The sequence below is a fragment of the Caretta caretta genome, chromosome 7 (assembly GCF_965140235.1).
Source record: "Caretta caretta isolate rCarCar2 chromosome 7, rCarCar1.hap1, whole genome shotgun sequence".
Classification (NCBI taxonomy): Eukaryota; Metazoa; Chordata; order Testudines; family Cheloniidae; genus Caretta; species Caretta caretta.
The window spans coordinates 95,346,050-95,363,489 of NC_134212.1; the positions used below are offsets into that span (position 1 = coordinate 95,346,050).

A 17,440-nucleotide genomic window follows, 5' to 3' on the forward strand; every position below is an offset into this window, starting at 1 on the left:
AGAACATTTTGAACAAGAACAAGTTGAAAGCAGCCTTCAGAGGAACAGCTGTGTTATCTCTTATTTATGGTACAGTGTGATACTGTCCAACATTCCTGCCTGCTTTTAACATTGGGGAAAATAAGGTTGATTTGAATATGGTATTCTTGTACAGCATCTTATTGGTTATTAACCTTTTTCCTTTCCTGTATTTCAATGTTATTTCTATAAACTTAGAAGTTTAAATTTTGACACATGAATGTATTCATGATTTTACTGATTTATAGTATGTCTATTACTATGAAATCTGGAACCATTACAGATTAGCACAAGCATCAGTTTATAAATGCAAATTTAAAGTGGCAGCAGCAAAGATGATGCTTTAGTACAGAACTATTTGGAAAGACTTAACTCAAAAGATGGACTTTGCACCATTCTCTAACAGTTTAAGTGGGGCTTTGACAAACCACCAGAGGGAGCATATTCTGTAGTCAGGAACTCTGCACCAAGAATTATTCTGCCTCTAGTCCTCAAGAGTGCCCAGCTATGGACTGTCAACAAAACCCACGCAGTTAAAATTAACCAACTTGCTGTTGCATGGGGAGAGTCAGTCCCAAAGTAGCCAGGTGCAAAATATATACGGCTTTATAGATTAAATCCCTCACCTATAAATTACATTCGGAAGCAGATAGAAAGGTAGTTAAGTACACAGAGCACAAATGCAGTATGCTAATTAAGTCCCACTGCACTAATAATAATATTTGGTGCTTCGGTAGCATTTCTTATTGCGTTAAGGCACTTTATAAAGTTTAGTAAATTCTTTCCCCATTTTATATATAGGGGAAAAAACATTGAGAGGTCCTTTACTCTTAACCTCTGAGAGGACACTGATTCTAACCAAGCCAGAGGACTGCCGCATTTTGCGTTAGTCCACTCCAGGCCTTCCGGACAAGTAGACTTTAGAGGAGGGAAACGGAATAATGTTTGTTAGAATGTTGTAAAGATAGCTGGTACCTATCCTGTTAAGAGCTTTAAATGTTAGAACCAAAACCTTGAATTCAATGCGCATACCAATAAGCATCCAATGGAGACAGCACATTCTCTTGCATACCCCAAATGATTGCCCTCCTGCAACAGCTTTAGACAGTGTGTCAGTTTTTTAGGTGAAGTTGCTCTATATAATGTTCATTGCAATGCTCAACTTCATGGTTACAATGGCATGCACTACCTGATGAATGTACAAAAGGAAGAGATGCAGGCTGGCAACATTTGTGGAGGTTCTAATATTGCTCTAACAACTGATTCAAAAAAAATATTTTAATTGTTTAAGTATTTCATAAAAATCAAAAGAAATCTACTAACAGTAAAATACGTTTAAATATAGTTTGATAAAAAACTAGTTACAAAACTAATCAGATTTAGCTCCAGTATTTCTTGTGCTAAATTTTACTCTGTTAGTAGTAATATAATAGATTTTTAGCAGTGTAAGTAAGAGCAGAATTTGGCCCAATATCTCTTTTATTTACTGTATCCTTTCAGGACAGACACATTATATTTGTGAAAGTAAATATTTAATCTATTAGACCAGTGGTTTTCAACCTTTTTTCATTTGCGGACACCTAAAAAAAATTCAAATGGAGGGGTGGACCCTTTTGGAAATCTTAGACATAGTCTGCAGACGGCCAGGGATCCGCAGGTTGAAAACCACTGTTCTATGGTGGTAACAACCTTTTGCAGACCTCTTAGACATACTCTGCTGACTCCCAGGGGTTCATGGACCACAGGTTAAAAACCAATTGTGTGACATACTCCCGGACCACAACCTGGAACTGTGGGACTTCTGAGTCACCTTAAACTCTCCTCCCTGAGTTCTCTCACAATGCTATGCTAGTGACAAGCAGCCAACCCGTCCAGGTGCTGTGATCACTACAGCAGGGAGACTGAGCTCCGCCCCACCCCAGCTCTCTCTCCCCTCAGCAGCACCTGGGCTTGGGGGGGAGAGGCCCCTCTCCCCACCGCGGCAACTCTGGGGTTGGGGCCGCAGGATAGGTGCCTCTCCCCCAGCAGCGGCAGGTCCGGGCCAGGGCTGGGTATCAGCCCCCCTCGGCACCCCAACCCTCAGCATGGATTCACCAAGGGAAGGTCATGCCTGACTAATCTAATCGCCTTCTATGATGAGATTACTGGTTCTGTGGATGAAGGGAAAGCAGTGGATGTATTGTTTCTTGACTTTAGCAAAGCTTTTGACACTGTCTCCCACAGTATTCTTGTCAGCAAGTTAAAGAAGTACGGGCTGGATGAATGCACTATAAGGTGGGTAGAAAGTTGGCTCGATTGTCGGGCTCAACGGGTAGTGATCAATGGCTCCATGTCTAGTTGGCAGCCAGTGTCAAGTGGAGTGCCCCAGGGGTCGGTCCTGGGACCGGTTTTGTTCAATATCTTCATAAATGATCTGGAGGATGGTGTGGATTGCACTCTCAGCAAATTTGCGGATGATACTAAACTGGGAGGAGTGGTAGATACGCTGGAGGGCAGGGATAGGATACAGAGGGACCTAGACAAATTGGAGGATTGGGCCAAAAGAAACCTGATGAGGTTCAATAAGGATAAGTGCAGGGTCCTGCACTTATGACAGAAGAACCCAATACACAGCTACAGACTAGGGACCGAATGGCTAGGCAGCAGTTCTGCAGAAAAGGACCTAGAGGTGACAGTGGACGAGAAGCTGGATATGAGTCAGCAGTGTGCCCTTGTTGCCAAGAAGGCCAATGGCATTTTGGGATGTATAAGTAGGGGCATAGCGAGCAGATCGAGGGACATGATCGTCCCCCTCTATTCGACATTGGTGAGGCCTCATCTGGAGTACTGTGTCCAGTTTTGGGCCCCACACTACAAGAAGGATGTGGATAAATTGGAGAGAGTCCAGCGGAGGGCAACAAAAATGATTAAGGGACTGGAACACATGACTTATGAGGAGAGGCTGAGGGAACTGGGATTGTTTAGTCTGCAGAAGAGAAGAATGAGGGGAGATTTGAGAGCTGCTTTCAACTACCTGAGAGGTGGTTCCAGAGAGGATGGTTCTAGACTATTCTCAGTGGTAGAAGAGGACAGGACAAGGAGTAGTGGTCTCAAGTTGCAGTGGGGGAGGTTTAGGTTGGATATTAGGAAAAACTTTTTCACTAGGAGCGTGGTGAAACACTGGAATGCGTTGCCTAGGGAGGTGGTGGAATCTCCTTCCTTAGAAGTTTTTAAGGTCAGGCTTGACAAAGCCCTGGCTGGGATGATTTAGTTGGGGATTGGTTCTGCTTTTGAGCAGGGGGTTGGACTAGATGACCTCCTGAGGTCCCTTCCAACCCTGATATTCTATGATTCTATCACTACATCAACATGTGGAGGCACACACCCAGCTGAAGTGTATGAATGCTTTCTAAGGCTCTCATGAATTAGACACAGGGAGACTCCAGCCAATCACCTTAGCCCTCAGCCTTGCACCCCAGAAAATATACCGTCTTACACTGCTCAAGACCTCTTGAACAGTGCAAGCTCATTAATTAATTTACCGCTTTGACAAAGGAAAGTGAACATGACCAGCCTTTGTAATCTGAGCAGATTCCCCACTTTAGACAAACTCACTGGTAAGGACAAAACATTAAAATAAGTTTAGCAACTACAGAAAGATAGATTTTAAGTGATTATAAGTGTTAGGCACAGAGTACATAGTTGGTTACATAAGAAATAAAAATAGAATCACAGTCTAAATTCTAACTTTAACAGACTAACACTGGATGTTCCATGCATTTTACAGTTCTTAATACACAGGCTGATGTCCCTTCTCATCCTGGGGCAAGTCTCCACAGTTCATTGTCTTCCAAACGATCTTCTCTGTGTTGAGACTGGGAAGGAGAAAGTCCCAGTGATGATGTCATATGGGCCATCCATACCCATATGCAAAGTATGTAGCTGTGTAGGGCACCAGAAAATTTGGGGCACCAAATTTCCTGGTGCCCTGCGCAGCTGCGTGTTGCTCCAGTCCCTGCTCCGCTCAGCCCTGCCCCCACTCTACCCCTCCCCAAAGCCCCAGCCCCACCTCTTTCCGCCCCTTCTCTGCCTCAGCCCTGTCCCGGTGGTGGGAAGTGCAGCGACCCAGCGCCAGCTGCACCACCAGTGAGTGCTGGGGGGTGATTCTGCCCTGCTCCCCAAGCCAGCCCCCAGAGACCTAGGGACAGCCCTCTCCTCCTGTGAAGGCCTTGGGTCAGCCTACACCCAGAGGCCTGGGTCCTCACACCTCCCCCCCGGGGGGGCTGCGTAGGGCCCCAGAATAGCTAGGGACAGCCTTGCGTGAACCCTCATTTATAGTTTATTTCCACATGCTAGAAAGATCTTTGCTATGAGGTGGGGGTCAGGTAGCCCCCATTGTATATGTGCCCTCTCTGAGGAGTTTCTGGGAGAATGCATTCTTGATGAGCCATCAACGCCTGTCTGGCCAATCTAGATGCAAATCTGTCTTGTCAGTGTTAGTTACTCCTTTGTGGCCACTGAAAGGCTAGCTATGAGCGTTTTCCTTTTATCATATATTACAGCAACAAATATAAAGCATTACTTCATAACTTCACATACAATGATAGTACATACAATTCAACAGGATATTAATGGTCAAAAAATCAAGACTTCTTAAAGAATACCTCCACAAGGCATGCACTGTAGAAAACATATAATCATATCACAGTGGTAAATATGGGGGTTCCAGAGTACTAGTTTGATGTACAGAGTGTCATACACTGTGTTAGACACTTACCGATAGCAAGTACTATAAAATGTTACACAAGCAGTGCAATATGCAAGGCTAGAAAATATTAAATGTAGGATCTGCAGTTTAATTTTAAAACTTTTACTTTAAATCTTTCCTCTGGTCATTTGTTTTTCATAGTTGACTGAAGACAGTGAACATGTTATTAGGCATCAAACAGAAGAATTTGTAGATCAGAATTTCCAGGAAGGTAGCTCAATAAAGATGCTTGTCTTTGCTCTTGATTGATATTGTTTGATGAAGATGCACTTATTGCCTGAGCTGGAACCATATTATATGTTTATTGGTCCAGATTGATACCCACACTCACATTGAACAACACTATATTCAATGGAACTTCTCATGGTGTAAGGCAGCGGTTCTCAAACTGTGGGTTGGGACCCCAAAGTGGTTTGTGACCCAAGTTCCCTCTAAGGTGCATGGCCACATAGCCACGCAGCAGTCTATTAAGTACCACGCAGCTCAGGGCTGCAGTAGGGAGAGATGCCTCTTCCCTAGCCCTGGACCTGCTGTGGCCGGGGGAGAGGCGCTGGCCCCAGCCCATCCCCGGACCTGCCGCAGCGTGGGGAGCAGCGTCTCTCCCGCGGCCCCAACCCAGCCCTGGCCCAGACCTGCCGCTGCTGGGGGAGAGGCGCCTATCCTGCAGCCCCAACCCCGGAGCTGCCGCGGTGGGGAGAGGGGCCTCTTCCCCCCTCCCCCCCCCCCCCCCCGCCCAGGTGCTGCTGAGGGGAGAGAGAGCGGGGGGGCGGAGCTCTGTCTCCCTGCTGTAGCCCTGGGGCAACCTGCACCCCAAATCCCTCATCCCCAGCCCCATCCCAGAACCTGCACCCTAGCCAGAGTCCTCAGCCCCCCTCGGCACCCCCAACCCTCTGGCCCAGCCCTGAGCCCCTCATCCCCAGCCCCTCCCCAGAGCCTGCACCCCCAGCTGGAGCCGTCACCCTCCCACATTCTGAACCCCTCAGCTCCACCCCCGCCACATGAATTTTGTTATGTGCACCAATATGGAGGTGATGAGTATTGGTGCACATAACAAAATTCATTCTGCACATGCGTGGGAAAAATTAGAGGGTACACTGGTTGTGACCCAATTTTAATGGTGTCACCAGGGCCAGCATTAGTCTTACTATGACTCAGAGTTGAAGCTGAAGCTCCACTCTCACCTCAGGCAGTGGGGCTTGGGCTCCGGGTCCCCTCTCCTCCCACCCGGAGCAGCAGGGCTTGGGCTCCACACCCAGGTAGTAATTTTGTTGTTAGAAGGGTGTTGCAGTGCAGTGAAGTTTGAGAACCCCTGAAAGTTATTATTCACCATAAGTAAGGGTGTAACAATTGGGCTCTTTGTGAATACATACTTTACTATATTTTCAGGGTTGTCAAACTAACAGTGAATGAAGGTGATTGCAAAATGCTGAGTTTGATGATTGATCACTTGTTGATTATCTGTTCTGTTCATTCCCTCTGGGGCACCTGGCATTGGCCACTGTTGGAAGACAGGATACTGGGCTAAATGGACCTTTGGTCTGACCCGGTATGGCCGTTCTTATGAGTGAGATTTTTAACAAAATGTGAAATACATTGCAAATATTTTCATAATAAGCGATACAACCTTCCGTCCAACACTGACTTAAATTTAATTCAAAATTAAGGCAGAGCTACATTTTTAAAATTAGTGTAATGCTACAAAATGGTTTCAATTATTTACTTTTATTACGTATTTATTTTGATTAATTAAATAAATCTGAGAGTGTGTCTCAGATTCTAGGCCAAATTATTAAAACAATTATTTTATTAGAAATTAACCCTTTTATGTTCACATACACGTACACATTTAAGATGAAACTTCTTAAGATGTTCACATACACATTTAAGATGAAACTTTTCTTTCCAAAGTTGAATTTATTTAGAAAGTTTGATCCCAGTTTCTCTAATTGTTTGATGTTGGCAAGGAAAAAATATGCTTGTCTCATAAAAATATTAACCACATATTGTTTGACAAGGTGTCAAAAAAGCTAAACTTCACAATTTAAAATGATGTAAATAATTGTCATCTCTATGAGGAGTAGTGTCTTTGTTAGGTTTGAAAAAGGTTAGTTTTGATGTATCAAAGTATTGCCTATTTGAAAATGGTATTCTGTGCATATATGGCTCCAGATGTTAAATCTAGAGGTATGCGCTATGGGCCAGATTCTGAAGTTGGTTAGTTCACTGTAAAGCATGAGTTAACCATGAAAACAGATGGAGTTACTTCAGATTTACACTAATCTTAGATCAGTACTTGGCCAGTTCTGAGAGAATACTTCACATTAGGGAAGTATTCACTTTAATAAAGATAGGATCTTTTCCCCCTCCATTTGTCTCTGAATCTGTTACCTTCCACCAACTACCCAGCACTTCAGTTGTCATCTTCTCCCCTAGATCATGTTTCTATTAATGTGATGATTGGAATTGAATTATATACTGAAGTCCTGCTGAGCATGCTGGTTTTCATGAAGCCAAGAGAGAGAAGGAGTGGCCTTGTTTACAGCAGTCAGTGCAAATCCATGCACTGAACATGGGAGGCAGCTAAGTCAGGAAGCAGCTGCTGAGTTTAAATTATTTGAACATTCTTATTTGAATGCATGGGGACAAGATGCTATTTCAGATAAGGAAGGTTTGGATGGATCTTTGTTCGTATATTCAGTATAAAATGGTAAAGTTAACAGACATCAAATTTTCAAATTGGGCTCAAGAGGCCACATATTTTGCTTTTGTTCCTGTAGTTATGCCTCAAATCGGCATGTGTATGCATGAATATGGTAACTAGTAGTCAGGGTTCTGCTTTCTGAATTTTTTTTTATGTAACTTTAGAAGCCAGTTTGAAAATTTGATCCTGGACATCTGTGTTTTTCAGACACCCAGGATTTAAAAAAAAAAAAATCCTACAAATTGTACATGTTACAAGATTCTAGTTATATCTTGGTGATTCTGTTTACATCTATAAAACTGCCTGATGAACACTATTGTATTGCTATCTAATACCTTTCATAAGAAGACCATTCTATTCACTATAAATAATTAATAGTAAATGGGCTATGCACTGCAGAAGAATATACTTTAAAAAAATAGTATTTAGTACCACAAGAAGGTGTGTTAAAAATTTTGTGCTATGCTATTTTTACACTGGATGTGGCTGATGTAGAAAAACAAAGGCGTGTAACTGAAGCATTACGAGGTAGAGTAAGAGAGAAACTGAAAACATACAAGGTAACTTATTTTTCTTGGACTCGTAATTTATTAAGTGAAACATGCAACAAGCTACATTTTTTGTGTGTGCGAAAAGCTGAAAGTTCTGTCAATTTAGAAAACTTTTCTGCTGTGCCACACTGTTCAGAGCACCTCCAAAAGTTAAGTACAAGATCTGTAAAAGTTGTAAGTGAATTAAGTTTTTGGCTTTCTGCATACTTTTCAGAACAATAATTGTATTGGTTGTTTCTGTAGAAAATAAGTATAATACTATACCTCTTATTTTAGGTTGTACAAGAAGAAAAGTCAACAGACAAAAGCCTCTCTGATACTAAAATATACCAGAAAAACCTTGAAGTGAGGACTGAGGTAATAAATTTTACAAATATTGCAAATAGTAAACAAAATAAGTAAGCTATATACATTATATTCAGTTCAATGCAAAAAATGCATGCGTTAAGTTTCCAGTAGTATCTTTAACTATGATATATGGCATGCATCTACTCACATTTTGTTACTAATTTGTTGGTTAATATATTGCTGTTTGTTATTTAATGTATATATTAATAGAATAGGATAGAAAGCTGGCTAGATTGTTGGGCTCAACGGCTAGTGATCAATGGCTCAATGTGTAGTTGGCGGCTGGTATCAAGCTGAGTGCCCCAGGGGTCAGTCCTGGGGCTGGTTCTGTTCAACAACTTTATTAATGATCTGGATGATGGGATTAATAGCACCCTCAGCAAGTTCGCAGATGACACTAAACTGTGGGGAGAGGTAGATACGCTGGAGGGTAGCGATAGGCTCTAGAGTGACCTAGACAAATTGGAGGATTGGGCCAAAAGAACTCTGATGAGGTTAAACAAGGACAAGTGCAGAGTCCTGCACTTAGGAAGAAAGAATCCCATGCACTGCTGCAGGCTGGGGACCGACTGGCTAAGCAGCAGTTCTGCAGAAAAGTACCTGGGGATTACAGTGGATGAGAAGCTGGATATGAGTCAGCAGTGTGCCCTTGTTGCCAAGAAGGCCAACGGCTTATTGGGCTGTATTAGTAGGAGCATTGCCAACAGATCGAAGGAGGTGATTGTTCCCTTCTATTTGGCACTGATGAGGCCACACCTGGAGTATTGCATCCGGTTTTGGTTCCCCCACTACAGAAGGGATGTGGACAAATTGGAGAGAGTCCAGCGGAGGGCAACAAAAATGATTAGGGGGCTGGGACACATGACTTACGAGGAGAGGCTGGGGGAACTGGGGTTATTTAGTCTACAGAAGAGAAGAGTGAGGGGGGATTTCATAGCGGCCTTCAACTACCTGAAGGGGGATTCCAAAGAGGATGGAGCTAGGTTGTTCCCAGTGGTGGTAGATGACAGAACAAGAAGCAATGGTCTCAAGTTGCAATGGGGAAGGTCTAGGTTGGATATTAGGAAACACTATTTCACTAGGAGGGTAGTGAAGCACTGGAATGGGTTACCTAGGGAGGTGGTGGAATCTCCATCCTTAGAGGTTTTTAAGGCCTGGCTTGACAAAGCTCTGGCTGGGATGATTTAGTTGGTGTTGGTCCTGCTTTGAGCAGGGGATTGGACTAGATGACCTCCTGAGGTCTCTTCCAACCCTAATATTTTATGATTCTGTGATTCCAGATATTCATTGCAGCCAAATTAATGTTACTGGTGAAATGTTAACTGTTGAATTATTGACTTTTAATGAGTTTAACTGTATAACCTGAATGCTGCATTTGCGTTTTCTGACTTTTTTGTGATTCATAAGGTTTGATCCTGCACAAGAGAGGTGCAGAATGTTGTGCATAATGGCCATACTTGGCAGAATTTTATTTTATTTTTTTTATAAATTTGATAGGTAATAGTATTTATTTATAAGTGTTTGCCCCATTTTTATTGACTTAAATTTTCAGAATTGCAGGAAATTAGTGGGGGTCAGAAAACCAGGCGGTGAGCAATAATTATTTAATTACAGTAGGTGTTGACATTCAAAAAGTCAAAGCTTTAAAACTGTTAAAACACAGATTGTCAACATCATATGTCAAAACATTTTTTTTTTGAGATATACCTATCTCATAGCACTGAAAGGGACCTTAAAAGGTCATCGAATCCCGTCCCCCTGCCTTCACAGCAGGACCAAGTACTGTCCCTTATTTTAGCCCCAGATCCCTAAATGACCCCCCAAGGATTGAACTCACAACTCTGGGTTTAGCAGGCCCATGCTCAAACCACTGAGCTATTCCTCCCCTAATGTACAAAGTAAATACACTTAACTCAAACTAGTAAGTTCTCGAGCAGCATTTTTCTTACTTTGTCTATCTGTAAATTTTGACTATTATTGATGAAATTATTTTTGGTTCGCTTGTGTGTGTATAATGGTATCAATGTCTCTCGACATTCCTGATCGCCATCACGGTGGCAAGAAGGATAGGGGAGATAGCGACTCTGGTGCATCCCTCCTTCACAGTGTTTTTCCCTCACAAAGTCACACTTAGACCACATCCAAAGTTCACTCCCAAGGTGATCTCTGCATTGCACGTGAACCAACTGATGCACCTTCCAACCTTTTATCTCAAACCTCATCAGGATAATAGGGTAGTCATGCTCCATATGCTTGACATTAGGAGAGCCTTAGCCTATTCGGCAGGAGAAGAGTTTTTAGAAAATCTCCAAGACTCTTCCTCTCCATTGCGGATAGTTTGAAAGGCCCAACAATTTCAGCTCAAAGACTCTCCAAATGGGTCTTGAACTACATCAGACTTTACCAGATTTACAATTTAGCACCCCCATCCACAGTACACTCTTCGAGATTGGTCTCTTGTCCGTCACCTTTGCCCAGGGTATCCCTGTATCAGAAATCTGCAAAGCAGCTACCTGAGCATCTGCACACACTTATGCCATATTGGGGGACTCTGCTGCAGATGCTTGATTCGGCACCACAGTTCTTTCGTCCATGACAGACTCGACTCTGAAGCCCCATCCTTCAGTGGGAGGTAATGCTTGGGAGTCACCCACAGTGGAGCACTCATAGGGACGCTACTTGAAGAAGAAGTTACCTTGTGCAGTAACAATGGTTCTTTGAGATGTGTGTCCCTATGCGTGCTCCACGACCCACCCTCTTCCCCTCTGCTTCAGAGTTCTTGGCAATAACTCTGCAGTAGAGAAGGAACTGAGGAGGATTTGCCTTTGGCAGAGCATGGGGTAGAGGGCAGCGCATGCATGGGCTGAACGGACACTGCTACAAAAGTTCTTCAATCAGCAGTGGAGGAACGCAGATATACTTAAAGTGAGCACCCATAGGGACACGCATCTCAAAGAACCATCATTACTGCACAAGGTGAATAACTTCTTCTTGTGGCCATCTCTGATAAGTTACTGAAAATCAAAACAATTCTATACTTCTAAATCTGAAAAAGATTTTTTTTCTGGTTACATGCAAGATTTTTACATAGCTACATAATAATGATGATTGCTGAAGACTCGTGTTTTTGCTTGGGTTTTGTTTGTTTTTTTTCATCCTTAGACAGAAATCTTATCCGATGACAGTTTAGCATTTTTTATCATGACTGGTGAAGAAGGCTCAGAATTAAAAGATTTGGACAAAAATACATATCAGGTATAGTATTTTTTCTTCATGAAAGTCAACTGAATTCCTTAAAGAATGTCTCATATTTATCTAATCCTCCTTGTGTATTCTTAATTTAACTAATGCCACTCTCCTTTAAGCATCTATCAACTATTGTAAAGCACCCATCACTGTAGTTTCAAGGCACATTTTTTTCTTTCCCTAGGTAATTCTGTGCCTCCTTTCATGTCTCCCCAAAAACCTCTCCTATGAATCTCATCTCAAAACTTGCTTCAGTTAGCTGGCTTTCAGTCATTGATCACTGTTGAATCCTATTGCCAGTCTTTCTCCTGAGCACAAAAGAGTTATTTATATACAAGAAAAAAAAAGTTAACTTTACAACTCAAATATTTGCTACCCATAATTCATGCCCATAAAATAAAACACAATCAAAATGCCCTTCCAAGAACTGTGTCCCCTCTTGTTTTGTTTCATTAATTCTCTTAAACCATTGCTGATCATGTCTTTACTCTTCAACACTTGGTTATAAGCTTATCAAGGTAGGGACCTTGTCTTACTTTTTGTATAAATTATAATGAACATCACTGGTGGTACTAAATAATATGCAACATTTGGATTGTATAAAGGATAAACAACTATGCATCATAGGATTATAAAAAAGTTGGAGATTTAAAGTGACATCATAGTAAACTATTGGTAAGGCAGAACAAAATAATAGTAAGACAAATCCATCAGTAGTCTACTTTTTTCTACAACTAGAACTCAATATCTTTTGTGTGTGAAGTATGTAGAGTTTAAAATAAACTAAGGCCCCAATCCTGCAAAGACTTTTTATGTTGCCACAGCCCTGGTGAAGTTTCCCACGTTAGACATTCACCAGGCTGCTGCATTTGAATCCCAAAATGCTCGACCCATGTGATTTAAGCTTCCATGGGTTTGAGTAGACTCCATCACTGTATCTTTCTTTAGCCTCTTTGGCACACTTATGGGAAGAGACTTTGTTATACCTTCATGGAAGTGGGACCTCATGGTTCAGCTTCTATAAGCCCCAAGACCAGTGCTGACTCCTCCAAGACACCAGTTGCATAAGCAGAGCTCCAGCCTTGTGGGTACTTTGGTTTACCATTTACCTCTCCATGGATATGTGATAGTTGAAGCACATAACAAACAGGCTTTGCAAAGGTTTTCTAACAAACTTATTCTTTACTTTAGATAGCACAAGAAATTGAAGGATCTGGTTAGAAAAATAAAAATCCTGTCCACGTTTCTCTGCTTCAGTTTCCTCACTGCATTTGAGCATTCTCTGGGGTCAGGTCAGAATTTTTTAAGGAGTCCAGGATCCATCCATCCTTCCTCTCCTCCTTCCCTCTTGCACATGGCTTCTCTTTCAGAACATGGAGTCCTTCTCATTCCTGCAGCCTATTTCTGGTCTTTTTCCCCCTCTCTCTCCAAAATGGCTGGTGAGAGACCTTTTCTTTTATAACCTCCTTTGTAGCATGCTGATTAGTCTCATCAGGTATTCAGTCTCCCACCAGTGATCCATTGCTTAGTTAGAATTATAGAATATAAGTGTTGGAAGAGACCAATCCTCTGCTCAAAGCAGGACCAACACCCATTAAATCATCCCTGCCAGGGCTTTGTCAAGCCGGGCCTTAAAAACCTCTAAGGATGGAGATTCCACCACCTCCCTAGATAACCCATTCCAGTGCTTCACTGCCCTCCTAGTGAAATAGTGTTTCCTAATATCCAACCTAGACCTCCCCCATTGCAACTTGAGACCATTGCTTCTTGTTCTGTCATCTACCACCACTGGGAACAACCTAGCTCCATCCTCTTTGGAATCCCCCTTCAGGTAGTTGAAGGCTGTTATCAAATCTCTCCTCACTCTTCTCTTCTGTAGACTAAATAACCCAGTTCCCTCAGCCTCTCCTCATAAGTCATGTGTCCCAGCCCCCTAATCATTTTTGTTGCCCTCCGCTGGACTCTCTCCAGTTTGTCCACATCCCTTCTGTAGTAGGGGAACCAAAACTGGACGAAATACTCCAGGTGTGGCCTCACCAGTGCCAAATAGAAGGGAATAATCACCTCCCTCAATCTGCTGGCAATGCTCCTACTAATACAGACCAATATGCCGTTGGCCTTCTTGGCAACAAGGGCACATTGCTGACTCGTATCCAGCTTCTCATCCACTGTAATCCCCAGGTCCTTTTCTGCAGAACTGCTGCTTAACTAGTCAGTCCCCAGCCTGTAGCAGTGCATGGGATTCTTTCTTCCTAAGTGCAGGACTCTGTACTTGTCCTTGTTTAACCTCATCAGAGTTCTTTTGGCCCAATCCTCCAATTTGTCTAGGTCACTCTAGAGCCTATCCCTACCCTCCAGGGTACCTACCTCCCCCCCATTCTTAGTGTCATCTGCGAACTTGCTGAGGGTGCAATTCATCCCATCATCCAGATCATTAATAAAGATGTTGATCAAAACTGGCCCCAGGACCGACCCCTGGGGCACTCTGCTTGATACCGGCTGCCAACTAGACATGGAGCCGTTGATCACTACCCTTTGAGCCCGACAATCTAGCCAGCTTTCTATCCACCTTATAGTCCATTCATCCAGCCCATACTACTTTAACTTGCTGGCAAGAATACTGTGGGAGCCCGTATCAAAAGCTTTGCTAAAGTTAGTTATCTCCCTCTGCCCTCATACCCCTCATACCAAATTCAAACTTGAAAAACTAGTTTGTCCAGGGTGGTAGCCAACTCTTTGTCCAAGGGGTTTACATGTATATAAAGGACCATAAAAGTTTAATGACACTCCATTGTGTGCCCTATGTCACTACTTCTTGTAATTTCAGTCTAGCAAAGACAGGAGAGAAAGTAGATGAGCCCCCCCCACCCGCTCCAAAAAAATGCGGTTTGCAGTCTGACATACATACATATAGAAAGTTACCAATTTCAAACAGAATTCATAAGCTGTACATAGATTCCGCAAACTGTTACTCATGGTTAAATTTAGACATGAGAGTAGTCCCATTGAACTTAGATTCCTTAGACTGTGGGCTTCTTAGAACACAGAATGTGTTTCATGAATGTTTGGAAAGACCTAATGCACAGTAGGTGCTACCGTAGTTAAATAATAAATGTTGTTGTTTGTTTTTCGGAATAAAATGGTCATACATTAGTTTAAATCTGTTTCCTTTCTGAAATATAAAAAATATCACACAAAATAGTAAAATATATAAGCTTTCAAGTGTTACAGGTCTATATTTTACTCTGGTTTCTCTAGGACATGAAGGAGGGTCATTTTCTCCCAATCAGAGAGCCAGCTTTTTTTTTTTTTTTTTAAACTTTCCGTGCAAAATGTTTTGTTCTCTTGGAGAGAAGGAAAAAAAAAAAGAATTCTGGATGATGGGTTACTCTGAGTTATGTTACTCAAAGTTCAGGGATTTTCTGTCTCTTCTATCATGGAAGGTACAACTTGGCTTGAAGGCTATTTCATTGTTCATCACTTAGATACTATAGTGATACACATAGAAATACTATAGATAGGCAAGGGAAACAAAACAGAAAATTTGCTTTTCCTGAGGATTACTATGTGTCCATTTAGATTCATTTATCTAGCAATCCTTTTATGCTAATGTTGATATTTATCATACTGTATATATCACATCATTCTGTTAATTTGTGTGTATATGGAATTGATTTTCTTGATGAGCAGCATAAATTAATACATGACAGTCATCGAAACCTTGATGTCTTGAATGATGAAAGTAGTCCTCTGCTTGACATTGTGGAAGAAGTTTTATTGCCGGATGTGCTTGAAGTGAAAGCTGCTGAATATGAATGTAATGAACTGCGGATTAACAAGCAATGGGAACATCTTTTTGTGCCAAGCAGTTCTCCAGGTATTGTGCCTTTCATATAAAACTAGGAAAACTATTAAGTGTATGATGAATGGCGTTAGTGTTGTTAGCAGTATGGCATGTGCAGTTCTCAGGGTGAATTAAGTGAAGATAAAGAATAATGTTAATTTTCAGAGCCAATATTGTATCCAGTCTGCAGATAGATCTGTATCTCTGGTCTAGTCTAGTAGCTCTAATTTTACAAAAAACTCAATTTTACAAAAAGCAAAAATTACATGACAAAAATGTGTAATTATTTCATAAATTGTCCAAGTACAGGATGGTTTGTGATTCAGGTCCTTAATTGCAACCATCTACCGTCTTATCTCCCAGCTCATATAATCTAATCATTTTAACCATCTGCCACTAGCCACATACCTTTTTATCTACATTAACCCATACCAGCTTATCTATTGCCTTAACTTAACTGCAGCTTCGGTACATATCTCACGGCTGGACAGAAATTGCCACCATAGCAGTTGACAAAATGGACTAGAAGAACATGGGGAGAATTTTAGGAAATTGTAGTGATCTGCTAAACCAAAGTCTGATTGTTCTTGCCAGAAAAAAAAGTAATTATTATTTATACAGGACCAAATGTGTGCTAGGTATTTTAAAGACAAATAAGAGTTAAAAAACCAGTCCCCAAAATGTTACAAATATACAATACTAATCTAAATTACTAAATTTACTAATATAAACTATATATATTTAATAATGAGAATTTTTTTAACATTGAGGGTTTTTTTAGGGCTGTCAAGCCATTAAAAAAATTAATCGCGATTAATTGCACTGTTAAACAACATTTATTTAAATATTTTTGGATGTTTTCTACATTTTCAAATATATTGATTTCAATTATAACACAGAATACAAAGTGTACAGTGCTCACTTTATATTTATTTGTGATTACAAATATTTGCACTGTAAAAAACAAAATAAATATTATTTTTCAAATACTGTAGTGCAATCTCTATCATGCAAGTTGAACTTACAAATTTAGAATTATGTACAAAAAAAACTGCTTTCAAAAATAAAACAGTGTAAAACTTTGGAGCCTACAAGTCTACTCAGTCCTATTTCTTGTTCAGCCAAACAAGTTTGTTTACATTTGCAGGAGATAATGCCGCCTGCTTCTTGTTCATGTCAGTTGAAAGTGAGAACAAGTGTTCTCATGGCACTGTTGTAGCTGGTGGCGCTAGATATTTACATGCCAGATGCGCTAAAGATTCATATGTCCTTCATACTTCAACCACCATTCCAGAGGACATGCGTCCATGCTGATAACGTGTTCTGTTCGATAACAATCCAAAGCAGTGCAGACCGGTGCATGTTCATTTTCATCATCTGAGTCAGGTGCCACCAGCAGAAGGTTGATTTTCCTTTTTGGTGGTTCAGGTTCTGTAGTTTCCGCATTGGAGTGTTGCTCTTTTAAGCCCTGGTCTACACTAGGACTTTAGGTCGAATTTAGCAGCGTTAAATCGATTTAAACCTGCACCCGTCCACACAATGAAGCCCTTTATTTCGACTTAAAGGGCTCTTAAAATCGATTTCCTTACTCCACCCCTGACAAGTGGATTAGCGCTTAAATCGACGTTGCCGGCTCGAATTTGGGGTACTGTGGACACAATTCGATGGTATTGGCCTCCGGGAGCTATCCCAGAGTGCTCCATTATGACCGCTCTGGACAGCACTCTCAACTCAGATGCACTGGCCAGGTAGACAGGAAAAGAACCGCGAACTTTTGAATCTCATTTCCTGTTTGGCCAGCGTGGCAAGCTGCAGGTGACCATGCAGAGCTCATCAGCACAGGTGACCATGATGGAGTCCCAGAATCGCAAAAGAGCTCCAGCATGGACCGAACGGGAGGTACGGGATCTGATCGCTGTTTGGGGAGAGGAATCCGTGCTATCAGAACTCCGTTCCAGTTTTCGAAATGCCAAAACCTTTGTGAA

At 41.7% G+C, this 17,440-nt stretch overlaps 1 protein-coding gene across 1 annotated transcript in view; it reads left to right on the forward strand.

Moving 5' to 3' along the window:
• The window catches only part of CC2D2B (coiled-coil and C2 domain containing 2B), a 122,014-nt gene that overhangs the window by 9,345 nt on the left and 95,229 nt on the right, over window positions 1–17,440 (forward strand). Inside the window, exons 5-10 of the mRNA XM_075130971.1 lie at window positions 4,907–4,974; window positions 7,945–8,026; window positions 8,078–8,191; window positions 8,294–8,374; window positions 11,528–11,620; window positions 15,302–15,488. Of these exons, the coding sequence (XP_074987072.1) occupies window positions 4,907–4,974; window positions 7,945–8,026; window positions 8,078–8,191; window positions 8,294–8,374; window positions 11,528–11,620; window positions 15,302–15,488 (625 nt within the window). The remainder of the gene's footprint in view (window positions 1–4,906; window positions 4,975–7,944; window positions 8,027–8,077; window positions 8,192–8,293; window positions 8,375–11,527; window positions 11,621–15,301; window positions 15,489–17,440) is intronic.